Here is a 17,293-nt window from a genome sequence, read left to right on the forward strand (position 1 = left end):
TCTTTCGCGACATCAATCAATCATTTATAGAGCATTTGGGTAAGAGTGCTGAAAAAACGAAACAAAACAAAAACAAGGCTGCTGAAGTCCAGTTTCATTTTCGACGAGCTAGCAGTTAAAATCTGAACCATTTACCAATCAATTGAAAAACGCGTCATTACTCAGCTAACTCACTTTCCACGTGTCACTCGCTATTTTATGCCCTCATCATACGCCACACAATAAACTTTACTCCCTGTCAATTCTCTGGCAACCAGTCTCTAATTGGTCTGGTAACAAGACAACCAAGACAACATAAACTGTTGTTCTGGCACTAATGGCCACAGCTTTTAGACCACAGATTGCCACTGGATTGCCTCATGGTGTCACCTGCCCCGGCCACGAGGTAACCGGTCCCAGTTCGCATGGGACTGGAAGTCCCATGGCCCAGACTGAAAGTCCAAAGAAAGATGTGCTGATTTTTCTTTCTTTACACTGTCAGCTAAACGAGAGAAGACAGAACTCTGGGCGTGATGAAACAAAATTATACAGAATTATTTCTCGTTTTCTAATCAAATGACCATGGAACAGTCTGGGCGAACCAACTTACAATCCGGACAAACTGGATTCTGGCGAAATAACTGCAATTCGGCCACGAAAGCGGCTCACCAGCCAGTCTGACAGAGACTCAGCACTGGAAGCACATACATGTAGACTGAAAATAGGGATTATGAAGGCCACTAGAAACTTCTATCTGATGCAAGGTTGCATGGTCTATGTGGCCTGTTTCCACAATCTTGCAATAAGAGGAGAAATTTTTCCCCCTTCCTTTCATTTCAACTGGTCAATGCTTATTTAATGCCATTCCAATTTGACAGTTGACAGAAAACTGCCTCAGTTGAATGGTACATGATTTACCCTTTCATCCACAAAAACTGAATCCAATTTTTAACTTATTTATTTCGTTATTGCCCTCCTAAATATACAAATACCGATTTTGTTTACTTCTACTTTTCACTTGTTACAACCATAAAATCCTATACAGCTTGGAAGTCAGTGGTCTTAAAGTAACACAAACACAACCTTTCAATATCGGTGCAATATGTAAGTCAGTGCAGAGAACAAAAAGTATTCAGTTTCTACTTCCCTAATTTTTGTGGCTTGTAACTAAATGCCACTTGAGTTGACAACCCATTGCTTGGTTCTTGTGCTATAAAATTGCCAGAGTCTGCAAAAGAAGCAGTACATTATTGTGCTCTTTCCACCTCACAGCTCCAGTACGCAATTTCGTCCCCAGAGCCTGCATGGTGTACATGTAGGTCAGCAACCAGGAAATCCTGGTTTGGGTTTGATTGGGCATACATGTTCAAGTTTAATAACTGTTTCTGAACGTGCACAGAAACAGTAAACTGCTGTAGCTAATGCTGGCTCACAAATAAAATTTATCCCAGAGGTGCAATTTCTTGGTGCAACCAAAAGGATTGCAACCTCCAGGAACAAGATTGCTCCAGTACGTCAATAATTTACCAATGGCTTTGGGCCTGAGAAAACCTGGGTTAATATCAAAATCAAATTTCTCCTTACAACATCAATATATTGCCAAGTAGGCAGGTGGTGAGAAAAAGGAAAATCATCAACACATTGCCTTGATGTACTGCCATATTCTTAGAACAGACATTAATTAAAGGATATCTAACAACTGGTAGAGAGAATTGAAGTTTTGAGCTTGCCAAATGAAAGGGGATAAACAATGATTTAGCAATTCTTTTCTCTATGTTCTCGAAATCAAAATCTTAAGTCGCTTTTTTATGAGTCTAAATACCAGTAACCAGTTTTAAATAATTATACATGCAAGTTTTAACTATTTCCGTAAGCAGCCATCATTCAGGTTGTCACACAATGCTTTCTTCCACCAAGAAAACACATTGCATGGCAGCCAAAATAATGGCTGTAAAAGAGTCACACTAAAAGAACCCAGAAGCTAGGCATTTTCAAATTAGTTCTTTTTCATTGAATTGAGGATTCTGAGGATTTCAATGAACAGGTTGATCATGTCCAGGTACAGGTTGATGGAAGCCAGGATGTACTCCTCGGGGGAGAGTTTGTGCATCAGCATGTGAGTGTCAAAGACAATGAAGGCCGAGAACAGCAGGGCACCAGCAATTGCATACAACAGCTCAAATGTCTCACTGTGGAAGAAAAACTGAAAGACAACAACAGAAAATAATGTACTGAAAATTAATTTTCCCATTTTGCTCTTTATGCTACTAACAGTGGATAAAGCTGGATTTAACACCATGAAACTCTTGTTCAGTGGCACAATAAAGCAATTTTTTCAATAATAAATTGTCAATTAATTAATTTTATTTAAAAAAATAATTACTTGATTAATGAAATTTTCACATAATCTACCACATAATTCTTGAGGAATAAAATTAATTAGCCCCAGGCTACAACGTCAGGACTAACTAAGATGTACATACCCACAGTTAAACCCTGCTATTTCAAACTCTCAGGGGAAACAAAAAATAGTTCCAAATAGCGGGAGTTCAAAATAGCCGATAGTAAAATCACTAAGAGGCAAATTCAAGGGAAATGGTTTTAGTTCTAAATAACTGGGAATTTGAAACAACCAAGTTCAAATTAGCCACGTCAAACTGTATGTAGCTGAGTATGGTGGCCAAAACAAAACCTTCCATTAATCAACTTTGTCAATATTCTATGCTTAAAAAATTAATTACAAATAGATTAGCCCCTGGGTGATACTGAAACAACTATCTTGTTTACTCTTGGCTTCTCAGTGAACTGAAGAGAACTTGAAGAATTTTAGATTTTAATTAATACCTGTAGTGTTGTTGACTCATGGACTAATACCCTTCACGAAATATCACGGGATAGTTCTATAAATTGTAGAAACTCAAACCAAGAGAAAATATTTTTGGTTTAATCAGTGTTTACCTGGAGAAACCCAGCTAAGATGAGGATCCACAGAAGGCTAAACAAGCTGTCAGAAAACAACACAAACACTGGTTACTCTTTGAATTCTCAAGAGATATCAGCAATTTAATGACATCTACTGCATTCAAGGATGTGGAGGCGCAATGGCCTCATGTTTAGCGTGCTTATGTCCGGATCAAGCAGTCCAGGTTCGAGCCCTGGCCAGGGAAATTGTGTTGTGTTCTTGTGCGCACAAGACACTGCACTCACACAGTGCCTCTTTCCAGCCAGGTGTATAAATGGGTACCAGTGAATTTAATGCTGGGGGTAACCATGCAATTGACTAGCAACCCATCCAGGGGGGAGTAGAAATATTCCTAGTCACCTGATGCTACAGAAATCGGAGATAAGCACTGGCCTAATGGGCCATATGGCTTGCATGCAGACTTAACCTTTAACCTGTATAGCAAGGATACTATTGAAAAGACAATATGTATTGCTAAAGCCTTAAATCTGTACACCAAAATGACCTCAAAGTTCTATATGGAATAGCTCTAAATGTGATCTACATGTAGTTTAGTAGATACTTCAAGTCTAATTAATGAGCTTCATGGTTCATACAGTTTAATTATACTGAAGCAGTATTACATACTGTACACCTGAGTTCTGAACACTGGAAAGAGTAAACTTGCTGCGAGTCTACTTCTTCTTACTGTAGTGCACAAAATGAGTGAAGAAGTCTTCTCAAACTCATTAACAATTCATCAAGTTTAAACAAAGGAAGTCGTGACCATTACGATGTTTGCAAATCTGATCTTTATTAGCATAGATTTTTATGCTCTTATTTCTCTGTTTTCTCTTTAATTTTAGTTTTGATTGAGAAGATATATCAAACACTCAAGACAGTGTTTGGCCACATTTCCAAGCACCTTGAAGTTCGTCAAAAATACTCCACTGTGCGTCATATTTTCAACCCTCTTCTCAGTGTTTGGAAATGTGGTCAAACATTGTCTTTCATGTTCGATATATTACATGAAAGTACATGACTGATTTCTGAGCAACAATGGAAAAATGAACTTTGAGTCCTCAAGACTATCATTAGACAGAGTGAGAGAAGCACCCTTTTGCAAATGGCATTTTAGGAACAACACATACCCAGCTCCCCATGAACTGTAGTCCTTTTTGCTTTGCAGTGTGTACATTGTCAGCGCCATGGTGGTTGCCACAGTCAGCACAAATGCTTCCAACACAAGTGCTTGGTCATAGAATGTCACTTTAACATAAAAAAATCAAATCAAATCTACAGTTCAACCCCTCCTAAATGGCCACCCCTAGGAAAATGGATAGCAGCTGCCTAAAAGGAACTGGCTGCTTAATACAGCTGTAGCTCTACAGCTAAAAACAATAGAAAAGCCCTCATCGAGACTTTGATTACTGGCTGCCTAATAGGGGTGGCCATTTAATAGGTGGCCGCTTAATAGGGGTTGGACTGTGTATGCATTATTGATAAAATCACATTGTGCAGTGGAACCCAGTCTTATGGCACTTGACCAGTCTTGAATTTACCAGTTTTACCACATAGAGATTAATTCATACACTAGCAACAGAAATGTACCAGGATTTATGGGACCAGCCCTGCTCTGCATTGACAGTCCTTACATCCTCCTTCAGTTTGGCAGTATTTTGTAACATTTAATAGGTAAACTAGTTTTTACGAAGTGAAGAACCAGTACTTACCCAATGTACCAACAGTGTATGCTTCTGTTAACGTCTGAAATGAGAAGTATGTTGAATTTATTTCATGTATCAAAATATCATGCAGAAGTTATGAAAGGGATCAACCCCAAGGCACATTACATAAAATACAGCAGGCAGGAAACCCCAATAGCCTGTATTTTACCAGCTTGGTTAGTGGTGCCAAGAATTATTAACTGTTAGAAAAAAAATTGAAACCCAACTAGGTTAAAAAAATCCAACTGAACTAGGGAGAAAAGCACTTTGACAGTGTGGTGGTGAATGCACCTTGTATGTCCACTCAATACAAAGGTAAACATGACTAAAAGACTTTTTCTTTCCCTACGTACTGTAAATTATCAAGATTTCTGACATAAAAGTCACAGTTTTGTAACAGAACAAAGAGTTGCAGTGGCCTCATGGTTAGTGTGCTCGCCTCTGGAATGAGTGGTCTAGGTTCCAGCCTTGAGCGAAGAGGGCAAGACACTTTACTGTGACAGTGCTCCTCTCCACCCAGGTGTATAAATGGGTGCTTTGCGAACTTAATGCTGAGGGTAACCCTGTGATGGACTAGAATCCCATCCAAGGGGGAGTAGTAAAACTCCTAGTTGCTTCATGCTACTGAAATTGGGAGAAGCATTAGCCTAGTGGGCCACTTATTTCACATGTAAACTTTTATTTCACCTTGTTTTATAACAGAACACAACAAAACTTCCCCAGGCAATAGGCTAGTCAAGTTTTCAAGCCCTGAAGACCCAAAAGAATTAGTCTGGACAAAGGTCTGACCATCAGACCCAGTACAGACTTTGTGCTTGGTTATAAAATAGTTATACCATGAGAACTAGATACTTGACTGACAAGATTCAAACTGTGCAGAATTGCTCAGCTGTAAAAGATTGCATATCAAATGCTAATTATCTAGTACTTCATATGATTACCGAAAAATAATGAAACTCACAAAAGCCAACAGCAGGTACATATTTGTTGGGTGTTCCTTGCGTTTAAACATCAGCCCAATCAACAGGCCAATAGAAAGAATGAAGGCCACCATCAAAAACTCTGGTCTACAAGAAAGATAAAGACTGTGTGGTAAACGAGGAAGTCCATGTCAATCCCACAGACTGGAGTTTATATGGAGCTATTTATAACTATTTTTCATTCGCCGAATTCCCATCCCTTGGGTTAAATTGGCCACAAATACCCAGACTTGGGTGATCAAATGCCCTTATCTCCTGGATATACCTGACAAAAAGGAGAAATGGCAAAGAAAGAGAACTTCACCTTCAATCACCTGTTTTGAACTCCCACTGTGTCCCAACAATAGCAAAGATAAGCATGATGTTTAAGGCAAAAGGTTAGAGCAAAATGAAACTTTTGCTGTCTGTCTTCAGCTGTTTGACTATGTGTGATTTTTTGTGTGATGCGTTTGCCATAAATTTGATGCTTGACCTCTCTAATAATTGTGAACATTTTGATACATCAACAAATTTTGACAAGCAAAATATTTTGCCTTTGGATGTCTTCTAGCCTCACCACAATCTTGAGACAGCCCCACCATATTGTCCAAATCTACCTCCCCAATAACAAACATTGACTTTTAATTCTCTTTCCCTGTGGCACATCAACTAGTTGAACGCCCATAGCATGTCTGAAATGTACGTGTGTACATGTGTGTTGGGAGGGGCGGGGGGGGGGGGGGGAACGTGAAAGTTATGGTATGGTATTTGATCAATATTACCTTGCTTGTACAAAACCTTTGATGCTTTCTGTGTACATAAATATTCCCGCCACGATGATGGTAAGGGCAAGCTGGGCTGTGAGAATGCCATAAACCTTCCTTAGAAAACCTGCAATAGAACAAACAACCAAAACAAAAACAACTTAAATACATGTACCTTCCAAGATACTCTACACAAATATCATCTTTAATTTTAATAAAGTTCTAATGCAAGCCTGGACCTGTTTCTTTAGTTTCCAATTAAGTCTGCTCCATTTTTTCAGAAATTTTTTTAAAATGCTTATTCACAAGCTTCAAAGGCGATGTAGTGAAAGATACATCATTTAATGATGTGCGTCCGAAAATAGAGTTTCCATTATTTATATTCAGGATTCGACATCAGATAATGTAACATTTACATTTTACACGTTACAAAACATTCGAAGATGTACAAATTCATTCCCTGACAGGACTTTTTAACCGTGTTCATATGGTAGAGGATCTAAAACGAGCTTTTACGAAACAACTCAATGAAAGAAAGCCAATTTCTAAAGTTGCTTTCGATTTAAAACTTCCCTAGCAGAGAGTGACCATATTTCCTGATTAACGTATGTATGGGCTTTTGTGGTTTAGAATACAGAACGAATACTCCAAAATACAAACCAAGCCGAATCTTGATATTAGTCTGGGCAACCGTGACTCCATAAGTGAAATCGTCCTCCAAACTCGACAATTTTGACCCTCCAAACATAGCATTTGAATCCGTTTTGCCAGTCGCCATCTTGAACGTCTGAAAATAAACCTCCGCAGCAAGAATTCACTGCGAAATAACGGAGCTATTGATTGGTTGGTTGAAGAGGAATAACCAATCGCCTCTCGCGTAAGAAATTTCCTCAGTTACCCATTCCAAATATGGTGAGCTAAGTGCTTATCTCCGGCTGGAATTATGACGTCAATTCCAATGGCGCCATTTTTGTTGTCGGCGATTCAGGCAGCGTTTTGAATATTTTAATTTTTTCGCTACATTTCTTGCGGTAATCTCAACCGAAAAGCTGTTTCGATGCTCATTCAAACGATGGAGAATAATGAGGAAATCCTTCAAGCGTTGCATGGTAAGTCTGACACACAAGATACGGCTTGTAAAAATAAAAATCCTGGCCGAATTTTCTAGACGAAGGTTTGTGATATTCGTGTTGCTTTTGTTACAGAATTCGAGAACATGACGAATGCAGACAAAGTCCTTACACAAGAACTAGAGGATATGCTTTCCTACATTGCAAAGACTGGCAGGGTCTTGTAAGTACGGATCTGTCAAATATTCCATCATTTTGCGTGATGTCAAAAGTGTATACGCTTACCTTGGTTTAGATTTTCACTGATTAAGTTTAAAGGTCGGGTTTAAATTGATGGCGATCAAACTAATAAACTGAATTCGTTATCAACCCGGTAAATTTTAGGATATTTAAGCGCGATTATGCAACACAAACAGGGGTGTTTATTTACACGTGGTCAAGTCGCCAGCACTATAATTTTACTAAATCAATTTTGGTCATTTGAGAGTCATTTTCCTTCAATTAAACGCCGGCCAGCGGTTGTCATCGATGGATTGCGCAATAATTGTTACTAATTTTCATTTTGGGGATCAGGTGTCAGTAGGTACAAACATACTGTTGCTGAGACTTGCAGGGCCTTGTGTTTTTGCCATATATCACTAAGCAACATGAAGTGCCATACCTAGACTGTGCCATGTGTATATGATTGCACCATTTTCTCGCAAGTGCTTGCCTGAGAAATCTTTGCATTGCATTGTGTCGCTGGGCTGTCATCAATAAGAGTACAGACGGATAAAATTTTAATTTATGCAAGCTTTCAAGTTCAAATTTCAGCTGTCAAACTGTCAACTTTTTAACCAATGAGATTTTATGGACTTTTGTAAGTAGCCAATCAAAAAGCGAGAAAAGCTATTGACGATATTCGCATCATTTTGAATAAAATTCACTTATCTTTGTTTATGGCAAGTTTATACGTCTTTTCCCCTCATTTATTCCTGGCATTTGACTAGCTTGGGGTCTTGTTATTGTAAAAAGCGAATTGACATCAGTTTTTTATGCGTGTGTCCTCTTGTTGATGATAAATTTCATCACAACATTGTCAATGTTTACTGCGGAACCACTCGCCTGTGGTTCGTTGTTCCACAGCCACTTTGACAATGTTATGCCGCAATTTATCATCAATAAGAGGACAGACATATACAATTTGTTGACTAGACCACAATCAGATTGATTTCACATTCCTATTCCAGACTAGGCACCAAAAACCCCAATGCTATCCCAGACTAGCTATTTTCCATGCAGAAACTTTTCCCTTGAAAGTAGTTTCTGAATCATATTGTAGGAGAAAAACTAGCAATAAGAAACAATGTTGAAACCTCTCCGAGATCATCTTCAAGTTCAAGAAACTTTATTACTATCGTATTCCAGTAAAATTTAATGTTACATGTAGCTAAACCAACCTCTTACAAAGTCACCTCCAAGTTTCAGTTCCTATTATAGAACCCCAAGTGAAGAGCCCTATTCTAGACTAAGTTAGTTTTATGCTGGCGACTTTTCCAGTCAATTATATCCTATTCTAGTCCAAAACTGTCTGATTTCTATACCCTATATCAGACCATACTGCCTGAAAACCATACCCTTCACAGCGGCACATACCTAAATAGCTTATATAAGGGAGTACCCCCCCCCCCTCTCCCCCTACCTGCCACTCAGTGCTTGCACAACAGTGCTGTGTAATCAGATAGTAGAATCAGACACTTTTTAAACATAGATGGTAAAGCTGGGCTGTGAGAGTCACTTAAACAAAGATAATAATCCATTATGGTGCTCTCTCGTGGTGTGAGCAAAGTCAACTTGTCTTAGTCATTTCAACTGGCAATGCTGTTAAAATGGATGGTTGCTCTCATGGATTTTCATGCATCATGGATTTATGATGTACCGGTAATGGGAATTTCAAAGAGCACTCAAGAAGCTGGAGTTGCTCTCAGCCATACTTTTCATTGAACAACTCTTACACTTCTTTCAAGCTCTTCAAATGTCTTGCATGTGTAACGACTTGGTGATGCATGCTAAAGCATTAATTAATAGAATTTGTTAATTTATAATACGTGGTTTAAGGCAAATTTGCCCTAAATGGGACTTGTTCCCTTGACTGATTTATTGTCAGTGGTGTCTTCATGTGTGTGCAAGAGTCTTCTAAAACTGTACAAACCAGAGCAGAAGCTATTACTATAAACACTACAGGGCAATTTTTTGTTATTACAAGTTACACAGTCAGGCATTTGATTGATTACTGGGTATTTGATTTTCAATTGATAGAACCCAGTCAAATGAAAGTAAGTCTGGGTTGGATCAAATTTTCTTTATTCCTGTTTCCTTAGGTTTCCTTGGGATTCATTAAAACCTGTGTTTCTGTTCAAACTTGACAAGGTAAGACATGCAGTTATGATCATCAATTTGCAGTACCTTGATTCTCTGGGCTTACATCTCAGTATAGTTACCGGTAGTTAGAGCAGCGTTCGAGTGCTATGTTCTGAGCAGAGTCAACAAAGCATAGCCAATTTGGTTATTGTCGATTATGTCATTGTTTTTGTAGACACTAATACAATTTAGCATTCAATAATGATATTAGAAAGTAAAAAAAAATATATTTTCCTTTCAAGTGTATTGATTGTTTGTTCATGGGCCATGAGTGAATGTATGCAATGATAAGGGATTTAATCCCATACAACTGCCAGGATGTACATGTACTAGCTGAACAGGCATTTTTCTTAGCACGAAAACCATTTTCCTACTAGTCCAATTGAATTAATTAAAAATCCAAAATATTTAAAACTTTCTATGATACGATCTCAAATTTTATGCAAAAAAACCTCCACTTTCCCAATTGAGGTTGACCAAACGCAAAACCTATTAGGCCCAGGCCATCAGACCCTACTTTCTCTGCACGCTGCTCACAAATTTGCAATAGACCATTATGAGAGCCTAAATGTAATTAAGATCACAACCTTTGTTAAACTAACATAATCAGTAAAATATTGCTGAACAAACTACAGCTCTTAAGAATTTTCCAGTACATGTATAGCTTTTGTTTCAGGGGCCATGTAGTTGAGTTTTAGTCACAGCATGTACTGCACAGTGTATTATTAATAGCTTAAATTTATTTCTGTCAATAACAGAAATCACAGACTTTAAAGTTGAATTGTAGAAAATTTGATAAATTATGTGTACCTGTTGCCTACACTGTACATGTAACTCCTCAAGTCAGAGTGGTACATAAGACCTCCACATTTGTTCTCTATCGGCTTTGTCTTGCACTGCGGCATGCACAACCCTTACCCCTGGACTGCCACCAACTCTGGGCCTCTCCCTGTTCACTGTATGTCACCATGTTGTTTTTGGCTGACCTCTCTTTCTCTTTCCCTTGGGAGAGTGGAGCATTTCAGGGCTGTGATACGGCAATTGTCAGTTACTAGTCTGAAGATGTGTTCAAGGAATCTTGATGAGCTGTGGGTAAATGGTTTTGCACCAAGTAATTTTGCTTGGACTTCCTGTTTCAAAATAACTAAGACTTCTTTGCAACCTTCACGTCTTTTACCAGGTCATGAGGGAATTTTTTGAGAGTAGCCCATCCAGGAATGCATCGTCCTCTGAGCCAACCGTTACAGCAGATTTTGAGGTCATGAGGCAAAGACTGTTGGACTGTCTGGATTCATTCACAAGGTTTAATGCAAATCTACAACTATGTTTGTTGTGGTTCAATTCTTCCCTTGACACAATTTGGTAAAGTGTTCCTTTGTTTTGGTGTTTGGTAATACATGTACATTGTATACATTGCATGTATTATAATATAAATAAAACAAATGAAAATGCCGAATTTTACTAAGGGTAATATTGAACCACAACATATTTGTATGTGAAGGTGAATTAATCAACATGACACGAGCGTGGGACAAAGAAAAATTCTGAGTCCCCGACAGGAATCGAACCCATGACCTCCTGAACACCGGGTGGACGCTCTATCCACTGAGTTACGAGAACTCATGGAGAGCAAGGTCATTTAACTGAGTTCATATATGATATGAGTAGTGATAAGTTGATAAGTTATGAGTTATGAGTTCTCGTAGCTCAGTGGATAGAGCGCCCACCCGGTGTTTGGGAGGTCATGGGTTCGATTCCTGTCGGGGACTCAGAATTTTTCTTTGTCCCACGCTCATGTCATGTTGATTAATTCACCTTCACATTTCATTACCGAGCTTAAAATTCACCATCTTTATTAACATCACTTCTCATGATGAATTCGATAGCGTTGATCCTAGCAGTATGCAGGACACCTATCATATATGAACTCAGTTAATTACCTTGCTCTCCATGAGTTCTCGTAACTCAGTGGATAGAGCGCCCACCCGGTGTTCGGGAGGTCATGGGTTCGATTCCTGTCGGGAACTCAGAATTTTTCTTTGTCCCATGCTCGTGTCATGTTGATTAATTCACCTTCACATTTCATTATCGAGCTTAAAATTCACCATCTTTATTAACTTATCACAACATATTTGTAAGTGATAATCAAGATGTGTAAATTCTAGAGCTCTGCAGATTTGGATGTCGTTGGTTTTTGTGTTGGAAATCTGGACATATGCAGCTGTACATGCACTCAATTTTTTTTTTTTTTCATCTAGGCTTACTATTATAATGTTTTCATGACACATGTAACTGGTCATGATGGATCATTAATAAATTATATGTATGTTAACTGTTATATCTTTATTTTATTTTTTTGTTATTATTATTACTTATTTTATGTATTATTTTTGTTCAGTGCACCATTCACCATTCAAAGACTTTGTGAGCTGATGATGGAACCACGAAAAAATTACAGCAACAGTGAAAAGTTTATGAGAGGAGTTGAAAAGGTGAGAGCCAGCTGAAATCCATGTTATTATTAGTGAAGAAATATATGTTATTTGCCAGTTAGGAGGTCTGTATAGTTAAAATCTGTGACCAAGGTCTGGGAAATGCTGCCCAAGGCTGTAGGCTAACGACAGCATTTTCAAGCCAGAGATCACAGATTTTCACGATACGGACTGACCGTAGCCAGCAAATAGCTTTTTGGTACAACTAGTCCCTGCAACTAGTCCTGTGAAGAGTTTACACAAAGGGACTTTGTCCCATGAACAGTTCACAGTTGAGGAACGAGGTACAGGGACTTGTCCTTAAAGCTGAAACAAGTTTAAATTTGTGGGACTAGTTGCAGGGACCAAATTTTAGTCCCTGCGACTAGATTTTGCGGCAAAAATGGTTATTTCACACGATGGGACTTGTCCATGCGACTTGCAGGGACTATTCGCAGGGAGTAGTCCTGTCGTGTATGCTGACCTTTAATTTCTCAAACCACTTTAATTTACATAATTAATTGTTGACTTTTTCCACACACACATTGTGTGTGCATTGCCATGACCATGGGCAGGGATAGGAAAATCCAAACTGCACTAAAAACCAATCAGACTGCAGGATTCATTGCTATACCCTCTTGGAAATAAATAAAATGTATTCTTTCAGCTGTGACACCAGATCTCACGAAATTGAGTTCAGACAAGAGTTCACAGATAAGTGTAAGACGAGAGCATTGAACAACTTTTCTTTGATTTTTAGAATGTTCTTGTGGTTAGTACTGTTGAGCTTGGCAGGGATGACATTACTACGTGAGTATTGTGCTAATCATTTAGCAATTTCTGTTTATTATTTCCATCCAGTGTCTCATGGCTACCTAAAGGGGAAGGGGCCAGGGTGCGACAAAAATGGTGTCCACTTACCCACTTGTCCCTTGGACAAGTAAATCTTCCAAAAATGATGTCAAATAATGTGTGAAACCTTCGGCAGAAAACACTGCTCAGGTGAATGTGAAAAAAAAAATATGTGGCAACCCAATTATACGAGCTTGGAAGTACAACTTGAATTAACATGTAGGTGTGGACAAGTGGAGCAGCAATATACTGACACATGTAATGTCTTATACTGTGGGGATTACAGTTAGCATGAGAAATTAGGGTAACTTCACTGATCAAAACATTATTTCTCAAGCTGTCTCAGGGTGCAATGAAAACAAATTTTAGGGCTTGCCTTTGGACAAGCTCTCACTATGGTGTTTTTACCTAAAACTCATTCTCACTAGCCCCCAAAAAGTCCATTTGTTGCAGAACAAGCAGATAAGTGGAAGAGCAATACACGCCTGTTCAGGAGGCTAGTTCTTCTCTTGCAGAACTTCTGTACTTTGATTCCTCAAAAATTTTGTCAAGTTAAAATGAAGGTGGTATATGGGGTGACAGGACTTTTAATGCGGGATGCAGAATAAAAACATTTTGGTAGGAGAGGGATTTGCTCATTTTGACAGGCAGGATGCAGGACAGTTTTAAAATTGACGGCGACATGCGGGATGAAAAACAGAAAATCACAGGATACGGATGTTACCTGGAGAACTGCAACTTTATCCAGGCGGGATCAAGATAGACATTCTGACTGGGGCGGGATGGCGGGATCAAGGCAAAAATAGAGGTGGGATGCAGGATTGAAAAAAACCTTATTGTACTTTCCCTTTTCACCAGCTTTAACCTAACAAACAACATTGATGGACAACACATGTTGTCAAATGTACCAAATGGCCCAGTTACAAATGGAGTCATGACTTTAGCAGTGACTTCAGAAGGGGACTCAGTCACTGACCATGGCTTTGACGAACGCCTGTCACCTCATGTCACGCCAGATAGTGTGACATCTAGTGTCACGCCAGACACAAATGGACCAACACCTTTAAACGCTTATGAAAATGGCCACGAAACCCAAGAACATTACAACGGTAGCAGTTCAACTGCGATGGGAGCTGCTGCTGAAGAAAAATCCATGGCACCAGAAGAAGCCCCTCCACCAATACAAGAACTAAGTGAAGAAAAAACTGTTACAAATAAGGAAAATGAAACTACTCAAGGAGAGGAAGCACCTGAAAGTGAAAGTGCGGATGGTGTGCCTGTGGATAAGGAGGCAGAGGCTGGCATCCCTGCAGAAGAAAAACAAGCCACAGACTCAAGTCGAGAAGAAGCGAAACAACCGCCAGATTCTGACGAAGGTGAGTGGACACATTTCTTATGCATACATGACGCAGTACAGAGCCCTCCCTTGTAAGTGGACACATGTTTTATTCAAACATGATGCCATGCAAACATGCGAGACATTGTCAGCATTGTGTACTTGACACCTAGACTGCAATACAGTCGTTTTCGGACGTTTTCGGAAGGCGTGAAGCACCGTAAGCGCGATCCTCGCGTGTGAAGCGCGCGAGGATCGCGTCTCTCTCCATTCTCCCTCGCCGTTTTTACACTCGCTCCAGACCTTTCGTTCGAATATTGACCGTCGCTCGCGTTCGCAAAAATACGACTGTTTTGCAGTCTACTTGACACCAAGCAGATGAAGGTTCCTCCTGTGAAATTTGTTCATCATCTGTACATGCATACTGTTTCATGGCATTGCAAATGGAGATTTCTTTGCAAATGCTTTTTTCCCTGATCAGCAACTGGTCGGTTTGAAATTTTTTGTACTACAGTAGAAGGCACCTCAGTGTTTCTATTTGCTGAGATAGAAAAAGCCATCTAACAGGCCTTATCACGGTTTTCGACGCCATCTTGACGGGTAGGCAAAGCAGACAGAAATTATAGTGTTTTTATGGGAACCCGATGGTAAATAACGTTTGTTAAATTGAATTTGCACAACTTACGAATCGCAGCTTAACCAGGCTAGGTTTCAGATTGTATTCACTAAATTTGAAGGACGTAGCTGAGCTAGAAGACGCACAGTTAACTTTAATTTCCCATACATTTGTCTGTAATTTCTTCCCGCGAACCGCGTCTACCCAGCCAAATATACAGACAAATGTATGGAAAATTAGAAAAATTAACTTGGTGAATACAATCTTCTACCTAGTATTTTAACTTTGTGATTCACAAATTGTGTAAAATTGAGTAAAAGTTTTCTGCCATCGGATTCCAATACAAACACTGTAAGTTCTGACTGCTTGCCAACCCGTCAAGATGGCGTCAAAAACCGTGAATAGACCTATTGTTTTAGGACAACCCACTAATTGATCTAACAAACAGCAAAAAAACAAAAAAGAGGATTATTTCAGAAACTACGACAGCTAGCAACACTCACTCAGAGCTACTTGAGTCAGAGTTATTTACTCCATGTTTGTGTAAGATATCTGTGTGGAGATAATAGATTAAGTATGGCATTTCATAGGAAAGAAAAGGGAAGTATGCAAATTTTCTTTTTTATTTCAGCTGCAGAATCTGTTCAGCAGGAGACGACAGAGGAATCTAAGAACCACGAAGCAAGTGAAACAAGCAAAGAGCAAGCAGAAGAACCTATGGATGAAAACTAACGTTATCCTGTTGTAATATTCCAGTTTCTCCATAAACCGTTGGCTCGGCAAGTCGCTACGCTATTTTCATTGGTTTCCATCCGTTCCGAATACAAGAACACACAAGAAGAGATTGCCACTTTTTTTCAATTTTTCAAATCAAAGTGTTCAGAAAGTACATCGAAAGTGGAGCACTTGAGAATGTTCGGTTATTTATACTGTATTTTTTTGTTTTTCATTTCTTTTACATTTTCATTCGTTGTTTCAGTCGGGAGAGATGTTCTCGTACTCGTAAATCTTCGTAGCAGGCTCGGAAAAGTTACCGATTCTTACTATCCAATCAAAACAGCAAAAATATTGACGAGCTCACCGATAGTTGTTTCGTCATCATTTGCGTCACAAGACTACGTCACGTTGCTTAGCAAATGACAAAAGCTGTGGTCTCTCCATGTAACTCGCATGACTACTCAACTGACATTTGATAATCTCACCTCGCTGTTTTTCTTTCCCCTCAAACATTAAAGGGGCTCAGTCACGGTTTGCGCATATTGAAAAGTTTAGTCTCAAGTTTTCAAATTCGTCGTTTGTAATCCGCGTCAATCTTCTCCATCCTTAGCCATCCTTGTACCTTTATGGTTTATCATTATCTCTTTGGTGTTTTTCTATCTTATTAAACTGTTATTTTCAGGTTTCCTACCATTTAAAGGTAATTTTGTGTGTGGCCAAAATAACTCAAAATACCGTGACTGAGCACCTTTAACATCTTTTGTACATTACTTCTTTACTTTACTTTTGGAGTTGAATTCTCCTATAACTCTTCTTTACTCTTCTATGTTCATTATTCTTCTATTGTCAGCCCTCTTTTAGTAAGTAGGGAAAAAGTGTAGCCGGCCGCGCGTGTCGCACGCGCGAAGGTCAAACGCACTAGGAAAGATCTACATTAAAAAACGCGCGAGCAAAAAAAACCTGCTTTTTGCCTCGCAACTGAAATGTTTATACCCTTGAATTGCTGTTAGTCCTTTTTTACCTTGTCTGCCATTTACAGATGTGACTTTTAGTCCTCTTTACGTTGTATTGTTGCAATTTTTTTTACGTTTTCATGTGCTCTCTCATTTCTACTGATTAATTTTAAGAGAAGGTGACATTGGTCACTCATGGGACTAAAAATGTTTAATTGATGCAACCGTGAGCGAGGACGCTAAACTTTGTTTTAAGCCTCTTCAAAAAAATTGTTCAGCAATTTTAGTCGGTAGATAAGTCACAAAAAAGTGGAAATTCTTTCCCCAAGAGTTTATCGACGTATGTATAGAAGTCGCAATAAAAGAATTAATCAAGTCGGTCAATTGTCATGACTTGTCTTGTGTGTCAGTGACCTGTCAGGAGTGTCAATTTCGTTCCCAGAGCCCGTGCGTTCCGGCTGTACGAAACGAGAAAACCCCTAGCGGAGAGAGAGAATTAAGCCACGCC

General features: G+C 39.1%; 2 protein-coding genes across 2 annotated transcripts; one reads left to right on the forward strand and one right to left on the reverse strand.

Moving 5' to 3' along the window:
- Positions 1 to 974: 974 nt before the first annotated feature.
- Positions 975 to 7,179, reverse strand: LOC145460214 (protein lifeguard 4-like). Its single transcript, XM_081444956.1, has 7 exons — positions 7,031 to 7,179; positions 6,389 to 6,497; positions 5,609 to 5,714; positions 4,654 to 4,687; positions 4,072 to 4,189; positions 2,938 to 2,983; positions 975 to 2,182 (listed from the first exon to the last, which is right to left on the reverse strand). Exons 1-7 carry the CDS (start codon positions 7,146 to 7,148, stop codon positions 1,976 to 1,978), a joined length of 738 nt encoding a protein of 245 aa, XP_081301082.1. The 5' UTR covers positions 7,149 to 7,179; the 3' UTR covers positions 975 to 1,975.
- Positions 7,180 to 7,321: 142 nt separating this feature from the next.
- On the forward strand, positions 7,322 to 17,260 carry LOC145502038 (serine/threonine-protein phosphatase 4 regulatory subunit 2-like). Its single transcript, XM_081481342.1, has 8 exons — positions 7,322 to 7,479; positions 7,576 to 7,663; positions 9,801 to 9,849; positions 11,021 to 11,142; positions 12,239 to 12,332; positions 13,072 to 13,121; positions 14,022 to 14,539; positions 15,747 to 17,260. The coding sequence occupies exons 1-8, from the start codon at positions 7,428 to 7,430 to the stop codon at positions 15,845 to 15,847; spliced, it is 1,074 nt and encodes a 357-aa protein (XP_081337468.1). The 5' UTR covers positions 7,322 to 7,427; the 3' UTR covers positions 15,848 to 17,260.
- The last annotated feature ends 33 nt before the right edge of the window (positions 17,261 to 17,293 follow it).

Source organism: Orbicella franksi, chromosome 11 (genome assembly GCF_964199315.1).
Source record: "Orbicella franksi chromosome 11, jaOrbFran1.1, whole genome shotgun sequence".
NCBI classification, from domain to species: Eukaryota; Metazoa; Cnidaria; class Anthozoa; order Scleractinia; family Merulinidae; genus Orbicella; species Orbicella franksi.